At 34.3% G+C, this 20,099-nt stretch overlaps 2 protein-coding genes across 16 annotated transcripts; one reads left to right on the top strand and one right to left on the bottom strand.

Moving 5' to 3' along the window:
* LOC109709947 (E3 ubiquitin-protein ligase CCNB1IP1 homolog) lies at positions 4,563-9,049 on the bottom strand. 12 transcript variants are annotated; one of them, XR_002216244.1, is made up of 10 exons: positions 8,687-9,043; positions 7,862-7,968; positions 7,653-7,725; positions 7,346-7,391; positions 7,236-7,266; positions 6,766-7,021; positions 6,499-6,662; positions 5,706-5,979; positions 4,942-5,022; positions 4,563-4,849 (listed from the first exon to the last, which is right to left on the bottom strand). XR_002216244.1 is itself a non-coding variant. In XM_020232340.1 (10 exons), exons 2-9 carry the CDS (start codon positions 7,929-7,931, stop codon positions 5,016-5,018), a joined length of 888 nt encoding a protein of 295 aa, XP_020087929.1. In that variant the 5' UTR covers positions 7,932-7,968; positions 8,687-9,046; the 3' UTR covers positions 4,563-4,849; positions 4,977-5,015. The 12 variants fall into 12 exon arrangements, 11 of the variants coding, with proteins under 11 accessions (XP_020087929.1, XP_020087925.1, XP_020087926.1 ...); XM_020232340.1 differs by having other exon boundaries at positions 4,977-5,022; positions 5,706-5,946; positions 8,687-9,046; XM_020232336.1 differs by having other exon boundaries at positions 4,977-5,022; positions 7,862-8,017.
* LOC109710536 (serine/threonine-protein phosphatase 5) lies at positions 10,909-19,132 on the top strand. Of its 4 annotated transcripts, none has more exons than XM_020233196.1 (14): positions 10,909-11,137; positions 11,752-11,824; positions 11,955-12,098; positions 12,683-12,852; positions 12,933-13,004; positions 13,420-13,570; positions 13,797-13,905; positions 14,302-14,419; positions 14,792-14,939; positions 15,143-15,391; positions 17,112-17,237; positions 17,338-17,438; positions 18,317-18,391; positions 18,773-19,132. In XM_020233196.1, exons 3-14 carry the CDS (start codon positions 12,017-12,019, stop codon positions 18,830-18,832), a joined length of 1,461 nt encoding a protein of 486 aa, XP_020088785.1. In that variant the 5' UTR covers positions 10,909-11,137; positions 11,752-11,824; positions 11,955-12,016; the 3' UTR covers positions 18,833-19,132. The 4 variants fall into 4 exon arrangements, with proteins under 4 accessions (XP_020088785.1, XP_020088786.1, XP_020088784.1 ...); XM_020233197.1 differs by having other exon boundaries at positions 10,909-11,186; XM_020233195.1 differs by lacking the exon at positions 11,752-11,824.

The following is a 20,099-nucleotide window of genomic DNA, read 5'->3' as shown; positions in this document are numbered from 1 at the left end:
GATTCCGTCTGTCATTGTCGGAATTCCTATACGCTTTTATATATATATATGTATATGTATATATATATATGTATATGTATATATATATATGTATATGTATATATATATATGTATATGTATATATATATATGTATATATATATATGTATATATATAGAGAGAGAGAGAGAGAGAGAGAGAGAGTCGAGCTATATCGAGTCGAACCTGTACGAGGTGACCTTAGCTCGTCTTCAGTTTATTAAGATTTTAAAGTGGAAATTTTAATTTACATTTAGCCCGTTTATTAAACGCGATCAATCTTAAGCTCATTTCAAATTAAACACGAGATGACTCGCGACCAATAAGCTGTATTTGCGGCCCCACTTCAAACTGAGCTTATATACATGTAACAGGATGAGAGAAGAGAATGTACAGTAACTACAAATGGAGAATAGAAATGTAACAAAGCAACCCACAGATTCATTGTTTTTTTTTGTTTTTTTTTTTTTTTTTAAGAGAGATAGATAATACTTTATCCGCTTCGTTTATTTGATTTAGAAATAAATTTAGCTGAAAATGTGAATCAATTAGGATTCGAATTTGGATCTCGGATACCATCCATCATGTTCTTTGCCACTTGCTCTAGGGACGGTAGATTTTATTTTTTGTTCAACTTTTCACAATTGGACGAGACAGATGTAGCACAGCAGTTCTTCACTGCACGATTTCTCTGAGTTAAAAATAATAATAATTGAGTGCAAGCAGTGAGGGCTGGGGAGAGCGCAGATTTTCTGCAGCTTAGGTTCGGAAATTAATTAAATATTCAGTTTCACAATTACGCTTTTAGCCGTTGATTGCTTTTTTTTTTTTTTTTTGTTCCCTTTATTTTATTTAAAAATAAAATTAGTGGGAAATATGAGGATTCGAACTTGGGTCTTGAATACCAACTAATAAGCCATTTATTACTTGCGCTAGGAATGGTTGGTTTTTAGCTGTTGATTGCTAAAATTTATTTGGCTACAATACATGGTAAGAGAATTTTGTGTCTAGAAAATTTCTGCATTTTAAATTATATTAATATAAAATAGTATTCAACAGTTCGGATTCGGGCGGATTTTTAAAAATCTGAATCCGAACCCGACAAAAAATTCGAAACTCAAACCCGAAAATTCGAACCTGAAATAATTATTTCTCTTTTCAATATTTCAAAATATATTACATGAAATCTAAATTTTAAAATACAAATACAAATATAACATCAAATTTTTATATACATATTATATATAATGTAAAATAAATTCGGGTCCGGATCGGGTTCGGATCTTATTCAGATTCGGATCGGGTACATTTAAAATTTATATTCGTCGAATTTTTATTTTTGATATTCATATTCAAAATCATATTTATTTAGAATAGGATAAATTCACTCCGTTTCTATTCGGATTCCCAATGAAATTTTGATTATCTCCCTACACAAGGGGACAAATTAAGCAGCAAAGATGTACGTACACACGGGGGAGTACGGTTGTTGAGGGGAACAATACAAATGCATAAAAGCCTGTTCAATATTACTAGGTGTGTCCTATATTTATGTGGTCTTGTACATTAAATTAAGTGCAATGTTACCTGCATTCTTAAATTAAGTGCCAGATACATACCTCATCTATTAAGTTTTTTATTTTTTTTAAAAAAAAACTCTCTAGTCGTTATTTTTTTTACTAAAATTTATTTATATTTTTATAAATTTTAAATTTTAAAAAAGTATAAAATTTATATCTATATAAACATGTAGAGATAACATTTTTCACTAATATTCTATATTTTTCACTAATAAAGTCTTTGGAAAAGTTTTGAACGGACGCGAACTTTTGAAACTTTATTAGCGTACACTATGTTACATGAGAAATTAAGAAAAACACGTAACGGGTTCTTTTATTATTCCTCATTCCAGTCAGATTGAAAAACGAAGGCTATATAATATATATATAATATATATATATATATAATAACTACAGTCTATAACTTTTATTTTAAAATAACGTTGCTATTTGAGGGCTTATGATAATACTAATGGACTATAGTACTGTATATGGTTAATAAATCTTGCTCAAAAAAAAAGAAATAAAGGCTGGTCTCTTTTAGTTCCCCCCACGTAGAACTTTGTTATTTCGCTCCTGAATTAGTAAAATAGCTTTAACAGTGTCGAGTTTGGAGCTCCTCACACACACACCACAATCTTTCATTTAAATTTTTACAACACACACACAACACACACATCACACTCACCATCTTCACACACACACACACACACACACACCACACTACACACACACATCTTTCATTAAATTGTTTACACACAACACACACACACACACACACACACACGACACACATCTTCATTTTAAATTGTTTGTTTAAAACTTTATTTAATTAAGTAAAATGTATTAGATCAACAGTTTATTAGCTTAAATCTGTAATTAATTTTAGTTTTTGATAAAAATATTGTAAATTATCAAATTTGATGAAATTATTATCTAATATATAATAATTCAATGGAAATCACGCAAAATTTTATCGTGTTATCGACTTAGCTTACTTTTAATTTGGTGCTACACAATTGTTCTTGGTTAAGGGCTATGCATAAAATCTATAAACTTTTTAATGTTCTTACAAAATTAATATATAAACAACAATTTAAAGAGGTAAATTAGTTCATACGAAGTTTTAAAATGCAGAATTGGGTGATAGCCGGTCACATTATATTAACACGTACATAATTTGCAATCAAAGTTTAAAAACTTTTTGCAACCCTCATCCAGGAAAGATACGTAATAATTTCACACTGCATAATGATATACCATTTTATCTTCTTTTTCTTGGTGAACAAATTATATCACCCAAATTTAAAGAAAATAAGAAATAATGCTTTCCAAAACTGCGACACCAACCAGAAGAAAGAGAAAGCCTCCTCAATAATGTTTAGGAATAGACAACATATGAGAAAACTAACCTTCCATCTATTCGCAATATTTGTTTAAGTCTTGTAAAATCATGTTGGAAAATTTGCAACCTTAACATAATAACACGTCACACTTCAGTCTTTTCATAGCCAACAAAAAGTTGTTGATTATACAACATTGCAAAAAAACAAAAACAAAAAAAAAAGTGGCAATTGAAGTTGATAATAAGGAGACATTGGAAAGAGCAGTGATAACCACACAGTCGATTTAGTGAGCTGAATAGACTTAAGGGAATTTGCAGAGACTCTAGGATTGGAGGACCCCACATGGTATCCAACAGCCCTCCAAGACAAGCGGCCCTGGCGATTCGTTAAATTTCTACTATAATCTAGCAGTTAGTCAATTTTGGCATTTATCTTTTGCTATTGTAACATTTGTCACCTTAGAACGACCGTCCCTAGAACAAGTGGTAAAGGGCTCGGTGGTTGGTATCTGAGACCTAAGTTCGAATCCTAATTGATTCACATTTCCAGCTAAGTTTATTTTTAAATGAAATAAACGGAACAGATAGCGTGCTATCTATCTCTCAAAAAAAAAAAAAAAAAAAAAAAACATTTGTCACCTTAGTAGTTTGGAGTTCCTATCAGGTTCTTGATACATGGCAAGAACATTTGTCCACTCCAAATAAATTCAAAGAAAATGACAAGAGAAAAATCCAACTTATAAATCAAAATTTCACATCAACTTAGGTCTGCAACTCAATCAATCACTATCTGCTATTAATTCCAGACAAAGCTTATTGGAGCACGATCTCATTCTATATTCTCAGCTTAAATGGTTCCAACAACAAACCTCCAAATAATTCTAATACTATTCTGTAAGCCTGAAGAAACATTGTACTCTATGCTTTTTATGGTCACAATCTGTCAGACATCTACAAGCTGTTTTTTTTGAGAAAAGACATCTACTAGCTTTTAATAACACCATATCTGAATAAAATATGAAATTCTTTAGAGTTAAGTGCATACAACTTTTCGTTAGAATATCAAATAACANTAGATATATTTTCATAAAATTTAATTTTTTATATTTATATTTATAGAAATTCGATGATAAACAGTACTTTAACGATAACAAATCAGAAGGACAAATATGAATATCACCGAATTTCTGTAGATATAAATATAAAAAGTTGAACTTTATAAAAATATATTTGCTATTTGATATGTTTATAGAGAGCTATATGAAATTAACCCAATTCTTTAAATTGGATAGCTTGGCGGGATCTGAAAAAAAATATATTTTTTGGCCGACCGTAGGACCAAAACAGAGCGTTCAACCAACAGAACTAAAGCCCAAGCCAGGCCCAGATTAGATTTGGGCCTTTGATTTTGAGGTCTGAACGGAACCAATGAATTAGATTGGGCCTGATCCAACCGACAAAAAAGTGGGCCCAGTGGGCTGCGCGGATCGGCCCTATACAAACCCGTGTTGACAATTAAGAGTTCCGCATGCTACGTTCAGTAGGTAGAAATTGTACACACACGCGCGCACACACACACACACACATATATATATATATATATACACAAGGACATTTTGCAAGTGAAACGGAGACTGGATATAGCTTACTAACTGTGAGCTGATATTTTCTTCTGTTTTTTTTATCTTTGAAGTAGATGGAAACCTGGAATATAATTGTTTCTGCATAGGAATATTAATGAACTATACTCTCTTCTCAAAAAAAAGAAAGCAGAAAACATAAGCTACTTTTTCTTTGTGGAATAACAACTAAAATCACTATCCACGACATTCTGTTGAAAACTACCTTATATAGAAGAGACAGACAAGCAGACAACTTACACCATTGCAGGGACAGCATCATTCACAGCTCTTCTCCGATCCTACAACCTGAAACATCAGCTTTATCAATCAGCTAAAATACTTGTTTCTTTGTGGGATTACAGCTACAGTACTATCCACGACACGCTGTCGAAAACTACCTCATAGAAAAGAGACAGACAAGCAGAATGCTTACAGCATTGGAGGGACAACATCATGCACAGCTCTTCTCCTCCTACAACCTGAAACGTCAGCTTTATCAATCAGCCAAAATTTCTGTTAGTATATAGTTAAATAGAGATACCGTTAATTTCGACCTTGAGTCCTGATGCGTCCTAAAAATTTCTATTCTAACTACTTGGTCTTCAGAGCTGTCACTGCAAAATTACGCTGCATCTAAAAGAAAGATGCAGAAAGGCCTTCTAACAATCTTCCGTGGCGAAACTTTTGTAATTGAAAGTCTCAGACAGATTTGCAATCAAATGAAACTCCATGGACAAAAATTTGTAATCAACCGTTAATAAACATGTGACAATCTTATTGAAAAAGTTTTTTCTCAAAATGATTCTTTCGCTCCATTCTCTCGGCCAATCTATTTGGATGGTAGTATGGAAGAGAAGAGAACAAAACAAAAGTTGGGAGAATAAGTAGTGTTTTCTCATTTGGATTTAATTTTGGGGAGAGAAAGAAGGAAAAAAGCAAGAGGACGGGAGCCCCACGAAAGCTCGAATTGAAAGGAAAATACAACCTGAAATGCTCATTTTCGCTTCTTTTCGCTTCTACGCATCCAAATAATAGAAGAGAAACTCATTTTCCCTTCTTTTATCCTCTTTCATTTCCCTTCTTTTCTCATCTTCTTTCCTATTCTCTCCATCAAAATAACTAAATATATTGCATATGAGCTTAGAAGTAACGAGAGCATTACGTGAACATATGCGGGCGGCTACGTGACATCTGAGGGCGCTTCATTGGCGAGAGTATGAGATTCCGCAAAGCTGCTGAAGGATTGCTCACACCAGCTCCGAAGCTAGGGCGAGCTGGCCTTCTGATTCCAGCATCAGCAGGAACCTTTGCAATCTGAGCTGGCGAGCCTCCGGAAACTTCGAAAGCACCTGAATTGGAGCTCTTTTGCCTAGCTGTTGAGGGCCAAACCTCCTCTCTCCGCCCTGGAGTTTCAGGAGTAAGAACAACCGTCGGATCTGCAACAAGTGAATGAGCTGGTATTTGTGGAAAGTTTAATAAATAGGTTATTATCTCTCTCAGTTATATTTAGAAGAGCCTAGCACCACAGTCCTCAACCTTTTACCACAGTTTCAATTAGGTACCAATCCTTCAAATTGTTACAATTGTCCCAGAACTATTAATTTTGTTGCATTCTAACCATTTAAGTTTAGTTTCTCTATATGATCGTGAAGAAATATCCAATTAATTGTTATCTAACTGCCAAGTTAGAAACTTTGGTCTTATCATCTGGCGAATGCTTGAGCACATCCATCAAATTTAATTCAGAAATTTACAGAAAAGGGTAAGGTTGCGACAAAAGACAAAGGTTAGGGACCCAATTCCAAGGTTGGGAGCCATACTGAAACCTCCTCTCAATTCGAAGATGACAGTTTAATATTCCAAGAACAGATCAACAAGTACGATAATCAGCCTGAAGTCTTTTTTATATTTTTTTTATTTTTTAGAGAGTGTGATATGAGATGGTTAAAGATTACCCTGTCTGAGTGGGTCTCTGCCATCCATCATGTTACCCATGCTTGAGAACAAATCTGGCTCATTTCTTGGGAAGAAGTTATTTACAGGTTGGATTGCCGAACGTTTTGTAGACTCATATTCACTTCTTAACTGATCATACATCTCATCAAGTTTCCTCTTCTGCCTATCAAAAATTGAAGAAAGAAACTATTAAGGCTAGACTCAATCTATAAACTAGGAGACAGATAGCTTCAAACTTGAGAGTTAGATAAGCAAAATGGATCAACCTAGATTTTTCGGCATATTTTTCTTGTAGTTCTTGCTTATCTTTTGAAAGGCTTTCTATTTCCTGTTCCATCATCTGACACCTCTTGGCCATTTTCTGGTATGCTGTGTGTACTTCTTCTAGCTTCTCTGTGAACTTAGCCTGCATAACCTCACATTTCTGCCTGCATTGCCCCACAATCTTGTTCATCTTGTATTGCATCTCTAGTTCTTTTTGGCCAATGTAAAACATCACGCTTCTGTATGCACTCTTCATAACTGGTATTGAAAAGTTAAAGAGATAAACGAAGAAGATGATTGGATAAAGTTATAAACAAGTGGCATCTGGATCCACTTACTTTAGAATGGGAGAACAAAAGAATCGTCAAGTACAAAGTTACCAACTTCCAAAAGCACATCTTTCATCTTGAGCTCTTACTTGTATCTTAAAAAAATAAAATGAGATAGAGAAAATGCTTTGTATCAAGGATACGTACTTGTGGAGATAGTCCAGTCATTGCCATCTGAAACAGAAACTGCACTCAGAAAAAAGTGATGTTGAAAAAGCCAACTAAATAGCTAGATGCCTGAAATTTCTCTTACATTTATCCATTCATCACCAGGATTTACATCCACGGCTCTCATAAGGCTGACGGGCAACAAGTAATAATATTTAGCAAGATTTAACAATAGATAGCAATACAAGAAAATAGAAAGTATAGTCACTTCATAAATGATTTACATGATCACAACTGTATGCAAATAGTGTATAAAACTGAAAACACAATAGTGTACTGTTGCACTGAATCTTCAGAGATACATCCAGTCTCTCACGAAATAATGGCTAGAAAAGCATTTAAGGCAACAATTCAACCCACCATGACGGCTTTGAGAACCAAGGGTTGCTCACCTTTTAGAGAGCACTTGATCACAAATCGGACATACCGCATCATTGTTGAGTATCTTGTTAGCATCTTCACTACCTATTTTATGAGTTAAGAATATTCACCCACTATCTTCTATTGCATGCCTGATCTTCAAAAGTGTAGCATACCTAGATCATTTTGCAATTTTTTACAGTTTTATCATTTAGTTCAGAAACTGTACAAACTTGGATACATAAGAGATGGCCACAGGTGGTTGATATGGTTTGCCCTTCCAACTCCCTCCAGCATGCATTGCACCTCATTTCACCTTTAACCTTTTACTTCCATGGTCGCTGAAAGCTGCTCAATACGTTAGTCATGCAGGGGGAAATCGCAGGCAAACCTACTGCTGAAAAGAGGAATTGTTTATTATTTAAGATGGACATTTGAAAGCTAAGATGATTTTCAAGATGAACACTTGAAGCATACTACCAAAAAGAATCTGGCAGGGTTAGGTGAAGTTCTGCTAACAGATGTCTCATATACAGTATACATGGAAAGCCAATGGTAGATACCATCTTATATAATCGCCTCACCTAGAGTTTTCTTCTTCAGAATATTTATTCGGGATGAACTTTTAGAATCGAAGTTACCAAATTATTCATTATTTTGCACACATGGAACCACTAACTACAGGAATCTATAATGATCTTAACTAGAATACAAATTGATGGAGTCCATATGTTCTCAGCTAAATAGGATCAAAAGCTAGCGGATTCAAAAGTGCTAAAACAAAGTTAAGAACCTCAGAATTCAGAAAATATTACGAGAATCGAAACAAAAACATCAATAAACCACCAAATTGATAAAACATCACTGAATTAAGCATAGGATTGTAAATCTCGGAATGAAGAACCTCTTCTGAGTTTAAATTTCCCAAAAATCATTAAAAAAAAAAGCACTTAATTCGTACGGATCTAACATGAAAACCAAAATATAGATAGGATTTGACACCTTATATGGATCGAAAGAGAAATCGAACCACCGCAGAAAAGAGATGATCAGATCGGAGCCGTACCATGGGGGAAACGCTGAGGAGATTGGGGGTTTCGGATCTGGGACCGACGCTGCGGAGGAATCTAATCGAATCGGATAGGAACGGACGCGAATCGACGAGATCGAGTGGAAAAACCCTAGCGAAGTGGTATCGCCCTTCTCTGAGGATCTCGCGGGTGGGAATTGGGAGGAGCACGGAGCGGGGGAGGACGACGAGAGGGTGGCGGCGGAGGGCCTTTTATCGCGGGTTCGAAATTTATTTAAATTTAAAAAAAAGAGCGAACCAACGAAACTGGTCCGGTGGGCCCCGCTTTTGGGTCCGTGTATCGTTCACGCCTGAGTGCATGTTTGGACCGATAGGAATATAAATGAAAAATAAAATTAGATTATTTTAACATGAAAAACAAAATAATGAATTATTTAAAAATATTTAATTTATTATTGAAATGAAAATTTAGAATTTTTAGAAAGAGTTTTGATTAAAAAAGAAAAAAAGTGATGAAAAGAGAGGAGGTAAGTGGTAGTGAAAGAGAATTTTGAATAGTTTACTTTGAAATTTGCTAATTTGAAATTTAAAGCTGGATTGGGCTATAAATAAATCTGGTCTTTCCCATTTCCGAGTGTAATGTGAACCAAAATACGATTCTTATAAAACAAATGATAACTATCAAAATTAATAAATTTTATTCTGATTTCATAGTTTAAAATAGATAAATCAAACATGCCCCAAGTTATGTCGAGGTTCCACATTAGGTGCATGACACAAGAGACTTTCAAACGTTTGTTCGTAATTGATTTTTAAGTTGGTAATAACTTTTAATTAAACTAAATTTTGATAAAAAAACATTTTCAGTGTTGTTCGTTTAACAAAATATCAATGACTTCAGAACTTTAGATATTATTTTTTTTATTAATTTGCCAAAATTTTCCCCACTAACTTGTAAGAAACTTAAAAAAGTTACATAGTTCATTTTTTTTACTTGTTTTTAATCTTTATTTTTTTGTAATTGATTTTGCTACCATCAAGTCAAAGCCAATTACAACATTTTTAAGAAATGGAGTTACAAATTAATTTAATTTATGATAAGTTAAATAATGAAAATAATTGTTTACGACTCCACTTTTGGTGAAACATATGTACCCTTTGTCACACTGTACAGTGTTACTAGACTAGAAGACGATATTTTAAAATTTGTTCAACAAACAAACTTTCTCTTGCTAAGCTCTCCATCTGCATTCGATAAAAATCTTACTTTTCAATTTAATTTTTGATCTTTTAAATTAGACAATTGAGACATCACAAATTTTAAAACAGTGGATTTAATTTTTTTGCTAAGGGGAGAATCTTATGGGCTAAATGTGATGCATCCACATGACCAGCAATTTCTAAATAAAGGATAGGTATAATTTAACCAATACGTATAATTTAACCATCCAATTAGCCTAACTCAATACGTATAATTTAACCATCCAATTTCTAAATAAAGAATAGGATGCAACTCAATAAATAGTGTAAATAAAATTATGCGGTAATTTAATAGGCCCGTAGAAATATAATGCAACACTATTTGAACTTTGGTCCTGCTGTGTCTGTCACTTAAAGTTTGAAAATTTGAAATTCATCTTGTAAACTATCAAACAGCTATATTAACTAATTTTTATAAGATTTTTTTTTATCATGTTTTATGAAGAAATTCAAATATTTATTGCCAAGTTATAATGAGAAAAATAGCTTATTATTACATGAACATCTACCAGATTAAAAATCGCCGTTTGAACTTTTAACAAATTATATATTATTACCACTTGAACTTCAAAATTCCAAACTACTAAAAAATAATTTGGAAAAAAAACCTTTTTTCAATTTAGGTGACAATTGACCAAAAAATTAAAACTTGACTGAAAGTTCAAGTTGGGTAAGTAATAACATTTAATTATGTATTTAGAATATATGTTTAGATATTTTTATACTTTAGTAGATGATAAGTTATGAGTGGGTCAAAGTTAAAGATGATTTTGTTGATTTGGGTTGGGTTTTGATTGGTTTCAATAATGAACCTGCATGATATATTTATTTATTTATTAATGGCAAAAAGTAGATAAGACCCAGCGAAGGGCGTATACTCTGGGCGGTCCGCACAGTTCAAATTATACGGGATTAAGGCGCCTATTGGGGTTATTACCGCATAATTGCAGAATTAAGCGGTGGTGCGTAGCACAAGTAACGAAGAACCCTCGACCGCGACTCGAGCCCACACGCCCCGAGTCGACGCTTCTCGTACTCAGCTCAAAATCTCGCCCTCTCTCTCTCCCCCTCCCTCTACCTCCTCTTCGCCTCCCCCCACCAAACCCTAAACCCCTCGACTCTCTCTCTCTCTCTCTCTCTCTCTCTCTCTCTCTCTCTCTCTCTCTCGCGTTCTTCGAATTTCGCGGGTGTTGCTCGGCCTCTTCTAGCCGCCGCCGCTGCCCACAGGTTTGAATCTCTCCTCATGTCATTCGAATCGATCTATAGTCTCCAATTTGTATGTGACTATTTTATGTTTTTTTATGAAAGATTTGAGATTTAAATTCCGAGTATGCGTCGTTGGTAGTGGAAAGGTTGTTGTTTTAGGGAACTGTAGTGTATAGTAGGGAAATAGATTCGGATTTGTGCTTTGCGTCACTTGTTTCTTTGAATCCGAAGTCAATGTATTTAGAAGTGGAAGCGTCTTGTTTCGATGGGTTTGATGTAGTATAACCTTGATTTTATTGACTCCTGCATGTTTTTAATTCACTTACTGCGTTTCTTTAGTTTCTTTGTTTTGCTAAGTATCCAATGGGTTTACAGTTATAATCCTGTAAAGATTGTTTGATTCAAATTACGTGAATAATGCCATCATTGTTCTTTTATCTCTATTTTCTGGTTGTAATGTTGCCACTTGGTTTAACTTGATAGAAGCCGAGTATTTGAAGTCATTTTTAGTTCAAATTTGATCGTGTTGTTTATTCTACTGCAAAGTTGCTCTTTTCCCATACTGTTTTATTTGTTGATGTATTTGTAATCGTTGAATGCTGGATAAGAAATTGGACATTCTTTCGTATAAGCAGGATTTAGTCTTGTTATGAGCGACCCTTTTGGCAATTGAGTTGTATGCGATCTGAGAGATATAACTCTTAAAAGGTATCTATTTTGTATTTCTGGGTATAATGAGAAATACTATTTTGGTGGTCAAGAATTCCTTTTAATTGGATTTACTGGGTTCTTTATTAGGTTTATTTTTCTTATTCTATTCCTTGATTAACTACAACAGGCTTAGGTGTGGCCACAATTCTCGTATGACAATCAAGATCCTGTAGGAAGCAACTATTAGGGATGACTAGTATGGGTGAAAATACAAATTCAAATGCGGAGCGGGCTGAAGAACTCAAACTTTTGGCTAATGAGGCATTCAAAGGTGAACACTTTTAGGGTGACTTTGCTGTTGGAGTTATTTTTTAAAAAAATTGTTATTGGCTTAGTGTTATGAGCCTTTGGCCTGGCTTTTGTATAAGTGCTATCTGTGTATATTGTATACCCATTTGAAGAAGCCTAAAGATTTTTCTTCAAGTTCTTTTGATAGCTTCTTTTTTCAACTAAGAGTGGAAGTTTTAAATGCGAGCTTCTGCTTTTTGGGCCCAAATCTTAGTTCCACTTTTTGCCCTAGTTAAAACACTAAAAATTTGTCTCCTGATAGATGAGATTGAAATGGTAAGCTAAGAAGTCCCAGATCTGATTAAATGACGAAATTAAACTTACAGTTCAGTTTGTAGTAAAACCTGAACTAAACCGGATTGAGTTATTCAGCTTCTACAAAATTCCAATAGTCTAGGTCATGCGAACAATATGCATTCGAAATGGCCTTTTGCTGTGAAAGCTCCAGCATAGGTAATGCGCCTTGTCATTTTCTCTTGTTTTCTTAGAGATGACACCTAGTAATCTCTGTTGTGTATTTAGAAATATTCTTCTGCTAACATGTTGTATTCTTTCTATTTCCATCAGCAAACAAATTTTCCCAAGCCATTGAGCTATATAGTCAAGCTATTGAGCTAAATGACAAAAATGCTGTATATTGGGCAAATCGTGCATTTGCACATATCAAACGTGAGGAATATGGAAGCGCTGTGCAGGATGCTACAAAAGCTATTGAAATTGATCCTCAATATTCTAAGGTGAGAAGCTTCTGGTTTTCTAATTTTCCTTTATTACATTACTCATTGGCAACTTAGAAATTGGAATGTTATTTTTGCAGGGTTATTATAGGCGTGGTGCAGCATATCTTGCCATGGGAAAGTTCAAGGAGGCTTTGAAGGATTTCCAACAGGTTTATGCAGTTACTTTTATCTTTCTTTCTCAACTTATGCTAGTTTTCTTGAATAAGAAACTAGTTGGATGATTATATCTCATATTTGAACTTCTTTGAAGATTTTCTTTGATCTCACTTCCATCTTGCAGCTTTCATGTATGTTAGCCATTCAAATTATGTGGAAATGTAAGAACCTGATTTTGTTATTCCATCGATTGGTTGAGTATCACATATTATTTAAGCTACAAACGGAGTCTTTCCCAGGCTTGTTCTATGACTTGTTTGGAATACCTATCGCATAGTAACACGCCTTTTATTTTATTGATGAATACCAGATGTGAATCCCAGATCATGCTACAATGTTTTACAAGTTTAATGATGTATTGTTAATATTGCTGTTTTTCTTTTTTTTTTTTGAAATTGTAAATGTTAGGTGAAAAGAATACGTCCAAATGATCCGGATGCTACAAGAAAGTTGAAAGAGTGTGAGAAAGCTGTCCAAAAAATTCGTTTTGAAGAAGCGATTGCTGTACATGATTCTGAAAGGCGCTCTGTTGCAGATAGTATAGATTTTCATTGCATAGGTATATTCTCTTCTCGCCCTGTATTTTAATTTTTTTATTTTTTTTTATTCTGAGCGTCAATTGCAACTTTTGGATGCTATTATGTTATGAGTCATTTGGTTTTTCTAGCATGAACATCATGATTTTTTGTGAATTCTGCCTATTTTCTTTCTCCTTTTGGTCCTCCGTTGTCTTGTATTGTGGACACATTGACATACTAGTAAACAAACATTGCCTATATTACCAGAGGTGGAGCCTCAGTATGCTGGTGCAAGAATAGAGGGTGAGACTGTAACTTTGGATTTTGTGAAGAAAATGATGGATGATTTCAAGAACCAGAAGCACTTACACAAGAGGTACTTGCTCATTGAATTGTTGACTTGAACTTTTGAGATACCTAAATACACACTGTTGGCATAATTTATCTATCAAGTTATCACTACATGTATAACTTCAAAATGCAGACTCTCGTACATGTTGTAAAAAAACTTAGTTTTTAAGACCCTTGTACTTTTCTAGTACAGAAGCAACCTCCCAGCCTGTTTGGTGAGTACCCTATTTTAAAAAGGGTATTATTTTGAAACAGAGTGCACTTTCATGGGCTGTTCAAAATTTTCAGATTTTACGGGAGTATATATGCGAATAGATTATTTTGAATTGATACATATGTAAAAGGCCCTGAATTTCAATCCTTCTCGTTCCAATTTTTATTGCCTTGTCTGATTATCTATACTGCACGTTTGTTTTCTTAGATACGCGTTTCAGATTGTCCTACAAGCGAGGGAGATGCTACGAGCAATGCCTACCCTTGTTGATATAACGGTTCCAAATGGTCATCACTTCACAGTTTGTGGTGATGTGCATGGACAGGTGATAATATGAATACATGATTTTGTTTATTTCTCTCATTCCATCAAAATTGTAGTTATTTGTATTCACACTATTGTGATCTTCTGCCATTATCATATGCATTCAGTTGAGAGCTGTATACCTGCTTAATTCACATAGCACATAAGAGTACATTAGGAAAAAAGAGACCAGTATTGATGCATAGCTCTAGATATCTTGAACCTTATTCAGATACGTGATATTATCATCAAAAGTAGATTGTTAGTTAATTTGAAATTGATTTCTGAACTGTAGTTTTTAAAAACTTAGTTTGTATGCCATTCATGGTCATGATCATGATTTGTTAGGCTGTTTAAGAGAGCTAAGGTGGTTTACTCTTTTATATGATCTCAGTACTATGATCTATTAAACATATTCGAGCTCAATGGTCTTCCGTCGGAAGAGAACCCATACCTTTTCAATGGGGACTTTGTTGATAGAGGATCCTTTTCTGTTGAAGTCATTCTTACACTCTTCGCATTCAAGTGCATGCGTCCAACAGGTATTCGTTTTAATTACCTTCTCTCTTTCACAAGAACTAATTTTTTAGTAATAGGATAGTTAATACATTTAGAGGGAGAAGTAGTCACATCAAAGTTGAGTGAGGATTACGTTTCTTTTTTTAAATTTTTTTTCCTTTAAATGGATTGCCTTCTATTGTAATTTTCTATAATTTCTTTTACCTTTTCTTTTAATTATTTCTAGCTATGTATCTTTCAAGAGGAAATCATGAAAGTAAGAGTATGAACAAGATATATGGTTTTGAGGGAGAAGTCAAATCGAAGTTGAGTGAGATTTTTGTTGAACTCTTTGCGGAAGTATTCTGTTGCTTGCCTTTGGCTCACGTCATCAATGAAAAGATCTTCGTAGTTCATGGAGGCCTATTTAGTGTTGATGGTGTGAAGCTCTCTGAAATTCGAGCAATTGATCGCTTTTGTGAGCCACCTGAGGAAGGTATTTTCTGACACGACTTTTACTTTCTGCTTTAATTGGCTGATTGAAATTGAATTTCCTAGTTATCTTCCTGCTTCGGTGGAGTTGTAATTTGTAACATTCAATTAACTTTTAAACCCTGCTTTGTAGCAATTTCATGTTTATTTTGTTCTGGTCCTGTTTTTCTTTGAGTCCAGCGAAAAATGTTTTTCTTTGTTTGGTGGAGTTACAATATGGAATTTTCAGAGGACAACTAAGAGCGGAAAGATTATTTAGGTGTTATTTGATAGTTTCACTAAGAATATGATTGCCCATGGTTAAGGGGCAAAATATTACTAACAGTATTGGAAGTTGATCAAACATCAATGTAGATGGCATTAAGGGGCCATTTGGTTCAAGGTTTGCAATATTCTAGCAATATATTTTATATTTGGAATGACAAGCTTGTTACTAACTTATCAAGCCACTTTGGTTGGGAAGTTGTTAAGAACTATTATATTTTTATTAATGGACTACTAAGGATTCCCATTAAACATGGAAATGAGAATGCCTCCTGATCCATGATGATCATTCCTACCACTTAAGAATCTATAATAATTTCACTAGCTCACTAACACCTTTTACAACTACCCAACTTGAGTTAAGTGATAATGATTTGAATATTTTCAATAGAAAATATGGGCAATTACCGGAATATTACAAACTGTGAACTAAACGGGCCCTAAAATTAATAATCCATAACTGAGGGAAATAAGTGGAGAAAACCAACTTATAAGAATATCAATATGTTTGTATTCCTATAACTTCTAAATGGCGTTAGATTTTCTAGAAGCAGCATACTAAATTTTTGAAGTAGGATAATAGAATTTGTTGTATAGCCGCAAAAATCTTGGAGCATTTTTGGACATTTTGTCAAACTCCTAGTGGAGATATTTTAGGCTCGTTGAATATCCTGCTGGAGAGTCCATGATAACTGAATATTTTTATGTTTTGATAGTTATCTTTGTGGTAGCTGCTAGCACAAATGAAATTCAAATTATTTATGACACAGCAGGTCAATGGTAAATGAAAAGGAGCGATGTGAAATGTTGTACTACAGTTTCATCTACATTCAATGCATGAGTTTATTTTCCAAGTGCTTAAATAAAGGTCGGATTTGTACAAGTATCTTGGGGGTGGGGTTTGTACAAGTATCGAAGGATAAAAAGGAGGTTTCAAAAATATCTGATGTGGAAAACTGTCTTTAATAACCAATTTTGTAGATTTAGCTTCATGTTTGCGTTTGGTAATCAGACATTATATCATTTTTGAACGATACTTTTTGCTCATCTTTTTAGTGTGTTGGTTTGTATTAGAGAATCTGCGAAGCTTGTTGCGTTAACGTTCAAGTTGGGCTGTGAATAATATATGGAAGTAAATACATACCACCGTATACATGCGTAATTAATATACATTAATGTAATGTATTATGTATTTATGTATACTGTGTTCTTGGATATAATATTTTCCTTGTATAGATTTTTCCTCATTCTCAGCTTTTAAATTGATTTTGTTATTTGTTTTGGTCTATATGAGATTATATTTTCTGAAGAACAATAGAATAAATGAATGGTTGTCATGGACATAAGAAAATATTGAAGATTTTTCAACCTTGAGGACATTGGCAGTGTTTTATATGTTTAGATTCTTCATTTTCTGTTTATTATTCGGCATACTATCTTGTGATATTTTATTTTACTAGGTCTTATGTGCGAGATACTTTGGAGTGACCCTCAACCTCAACCTGGAAGAGGTCCAAGCAAGCGGGGTGTGGGTCTATCCTTTGGTGCAGATGTGACAAAGCGATTTTTGCAAGAAAATAATCTCGGTAGGATGGGAATTCTTTTTTCATCTTGACTCAATGGATGGTGTTATTTGATCTTGGAAGGTACTTAGAGAAATCACTTTTTGCTTGATGCCTTTGACAGAGCTTGTTGTTCGATCACACGAAGTGAAGGACGAAGGATATGAAATTGAACATGATGGGAAGCTAATAACTGTGTTCTCTGCTCCTAATTATTGCGACCAGGTAAAAGTTGCCAGGATTGTAAATTTTTAATTCCTTATAGAATTATTAGGTTATAAGCGATCATATTGCTGCTTAATGTCACTAGGACTGAATTGAGTCTCCTTAAATATTGATTGATCAATGGCATATAAGGAAATATCTTGCTATTATGCTATTTTTTTTTAATCTGGATCGATTTCAGATGTCTAATATAAGAGCAATACTATCTGTACACGAACTAGTAGGGTGTAAATCTTACATCCCACTGATCCAAAGGTCAGTATACTTTCATTGGTCTTATCGACCTTTTTTAAATACATTGAAACCCCAAAAGGGGTTTTAAACCCTTGGATGCGTATGGTTTAAAGTCTGCCTGCATTTTTCCTAATATAAAGAAAAATCCTTGAACTGTTTCAAAGCCTTTTGTTATAGTATTTTAGCTTGAGACTGATGCTTCAGTCTTGTTCCAAAGACAAGTCATTTTTTGTTTTTTTTAAAAAAAAACTAAATGCACACCTGCCCAGTTAGAGGTAGAGTCTAATATGAAGAAGTTATCTACCGTATTTACTTAGTTGTCTGTACTTAATCCCTCAAGAATATTGATACCATTAGTTTTCAGAGAGATTTCCCTTCTGAGCAACTCTTAACTTAGTATTTAAACATCTCTTCGCTTCTGTATCTTAGAATGTAATGAATTATTTCTTATCAGACCTATGACAAGAAATCAGAAACCTTTTCTGCCCTGATTTTAATTTTTGTATTTATGGTTTTAAGTTTGTGAGCGCATAAATTAACCAGCCTAGTTAATCCATTTTACCTGAAAATTTGATGCTCGGTGAAGCCAGTATCAAATAATTTTACCTGGAGATGTCAAGATATATTTTGTTAATGTGATGCAGATGGGAAACAAGGGTGCCTTCATCCGTTTTACAGCCCCAGAATTGAAACCAGATATTGTTTCCTTCTCAGCTGTGGTGGGTATTGGTTTCATTTTTAAGAGCTACTTCGTTTTACTGTGAAGCTTACACTTCTGGTTGATCTCAAATAACATAATATCGTCTAGACCCGATCTGTGTGGTTCAGATAATATTGTGTAGAGGGGTAACCCAAAAATATTACCAGGATCTTGAGCTGATTTGGCCCAAAATGATCAAATGACACATTATAGCAAATTAGATCCTTTGGCAATCAACTTTTTGTGATTTGGCCCCAAAATCTCGTGATCCTAATCTTTTCGTACGACTAGTTTACTATTATCAGCTAGAACTCTGAATAACTAAACTTTGCAAACTTCTTGAAGTTTTAATCTTTTTATTTATGCTGACATTTTTTTCCCCCTTGTCGAATATTCGCAGCCGCACCCAGATGTCAAGCCGATGGCTTATGCAAGCAACTTCCTTCGTCTTTTCTCATGATAGGCCAGCGTTCGGTCCGAGTAGGGTTCCCTTGCCATGGTGAAATTATGCAGTTGCATTAAAAGGTGTAATCTTTAGTTTTTTAGTCTTAATTTATGATCCTTTTTTTTTCCTTCTGTATTCCAATTAGATTGATTTTTGTGTCCAGAGGAATTGTTCAAGTGGTTATTATTTGTTATGATGGAAGTGTAATATTTCAATTATCTCAGTTAACTGGTTTTGGATGATCCCGGCACGGCTCGCATAAAGTTGTCGGATTACTATATTTATCTTGCCTCTTCATTTGTTTTATTTCATTAATTTGTTGTCCTGATTGTTAACTGTAGCATATGATCGGTAATTTTAACGTCTAAATGGGTAAAAAATTTGGATGTTTTACAGCAAGTTTTAGTGATTGGTGGAGATTTTGTCCCGATCTGTCTCAAAATGGAACAGTAAGTGCTCCATTGTGATCCGCTAAACAATTGAGTGCGGCCTCGGATTATTATTTTTAACTTTGATTCATCTTGATTCCTTCAAAATTTGTTACAAATCTGCTTCTGTCTAACATAAGAGTGATAATGTTGGAGCAATGAATAAAGTTTGGAAGGATCCGCGCCGTACGGCGGGGTGGGCTTTTTGGGAAAGTATTGATCTGAATTCTACCTATAAAAGTTAGACACGTTCAATTTTTCTGTTGTACGGAGGGATTCGCAACATTTAAATCTGTCTCCTGTGGATGTCAATCTGATTGAAGGCCAATAATAGAAGAACGCTTTAAAAAAAAAAAAGTTAGGTTCCCCCTGTTTTGCTTCCTATGGTTAGGAATTTCTCATCTTTTTTATGAAAGCCATTCCTTTCAGGGATTCCCTATTTAAGGCATACATTTTTGAGCTGCTTCTTTCCTTCCTTGGCATTCTTTTTTACCCCCTTTTCTTACCCCAGCGGATGCACCTCAACTTTTTCTTTCTTTCTTTCTTTCTTTCTCTTTCTTTCCCCTCTATTCTGACAAAAGTTTTCTGCACACCTGCCATATGATGCAGATGAATCATATGATGCAGATGAATCACAAATCAATCTTTTCTGCACACCCNATATATATATATATATATGGAGCAGGACTGCTAAGTGCTCTTAGGAGCTTAGAAGCCTCCGTGCTTCTGAGCCGTTTTTTATGATGAAATTTTCGAATCGACGATCGGCTTCATCAGACTTGATCTAGCATACTTGAAGTTTCTAGAAAATATTTTTTACTATTTTTCGATATCATTTACCTAGCAATAAAAAG

The sequence above is a fragment of the Ananas comosus genome, linkage group 5, assembly GCF_001540865.1.
Source record: "Ananas comosus cultivar F153 linkage group 5, ASM154086v1, whole genome shotgun sequence".
In the NCBI taxonomy this organism is placed as follows: Eukaryota; Viridiplantae; Streptophyta; class Magnoliopsida; order Poales; family Bromeliaceae; genus Ananas; species Ananas comosus.
This window is presented reverse-complemented; position numbering and strand designations above follow the sequence as displayed.

Coding starts and splice junctions, on each gene's coding strand:
- LOC109709947 (XM_020232336.1), bottom strand. CDS start 7,931: ATGAGGTGCAATGCATGCTGGAGGGAGTTGGAAGGGCAAACCATATCA. Junction 7,726..7,861: donor CACCTGTGGCCATCTCTTAT/GTATCCAAGTTT, acceptor CTCATAAAATAG/GTAGTGAAGATGCTAACAAG. Junction 7,392..7,652: donor GATCAAGTGCTCTCTAAAAG/GTGAGCAACCCT, acceptor GTTGCCCGTCAG/CCTTATGAGAGCCGTGGATG.
- LOC109710536 (XM_020233195.1), top strand. CDS start 12,017: ATGACTAGTATGGGTGAAAATACAAATTCAAATGCGGAGCGGGCTGAA. Junction 13,005..13,419: donor CTTTGAAGGATTTCCAACAG/GTTTATGCAGTT, acceptor TGTAAATGTTAG/GTGAAAAGAATACGTCCAAA. Junction 14,420..14,791: donor GTGGTGATGTGCATGGACAG/GTGATAATATGA, acceptor ATATGATCTCAG/TACTATGATCTATTAAACAT.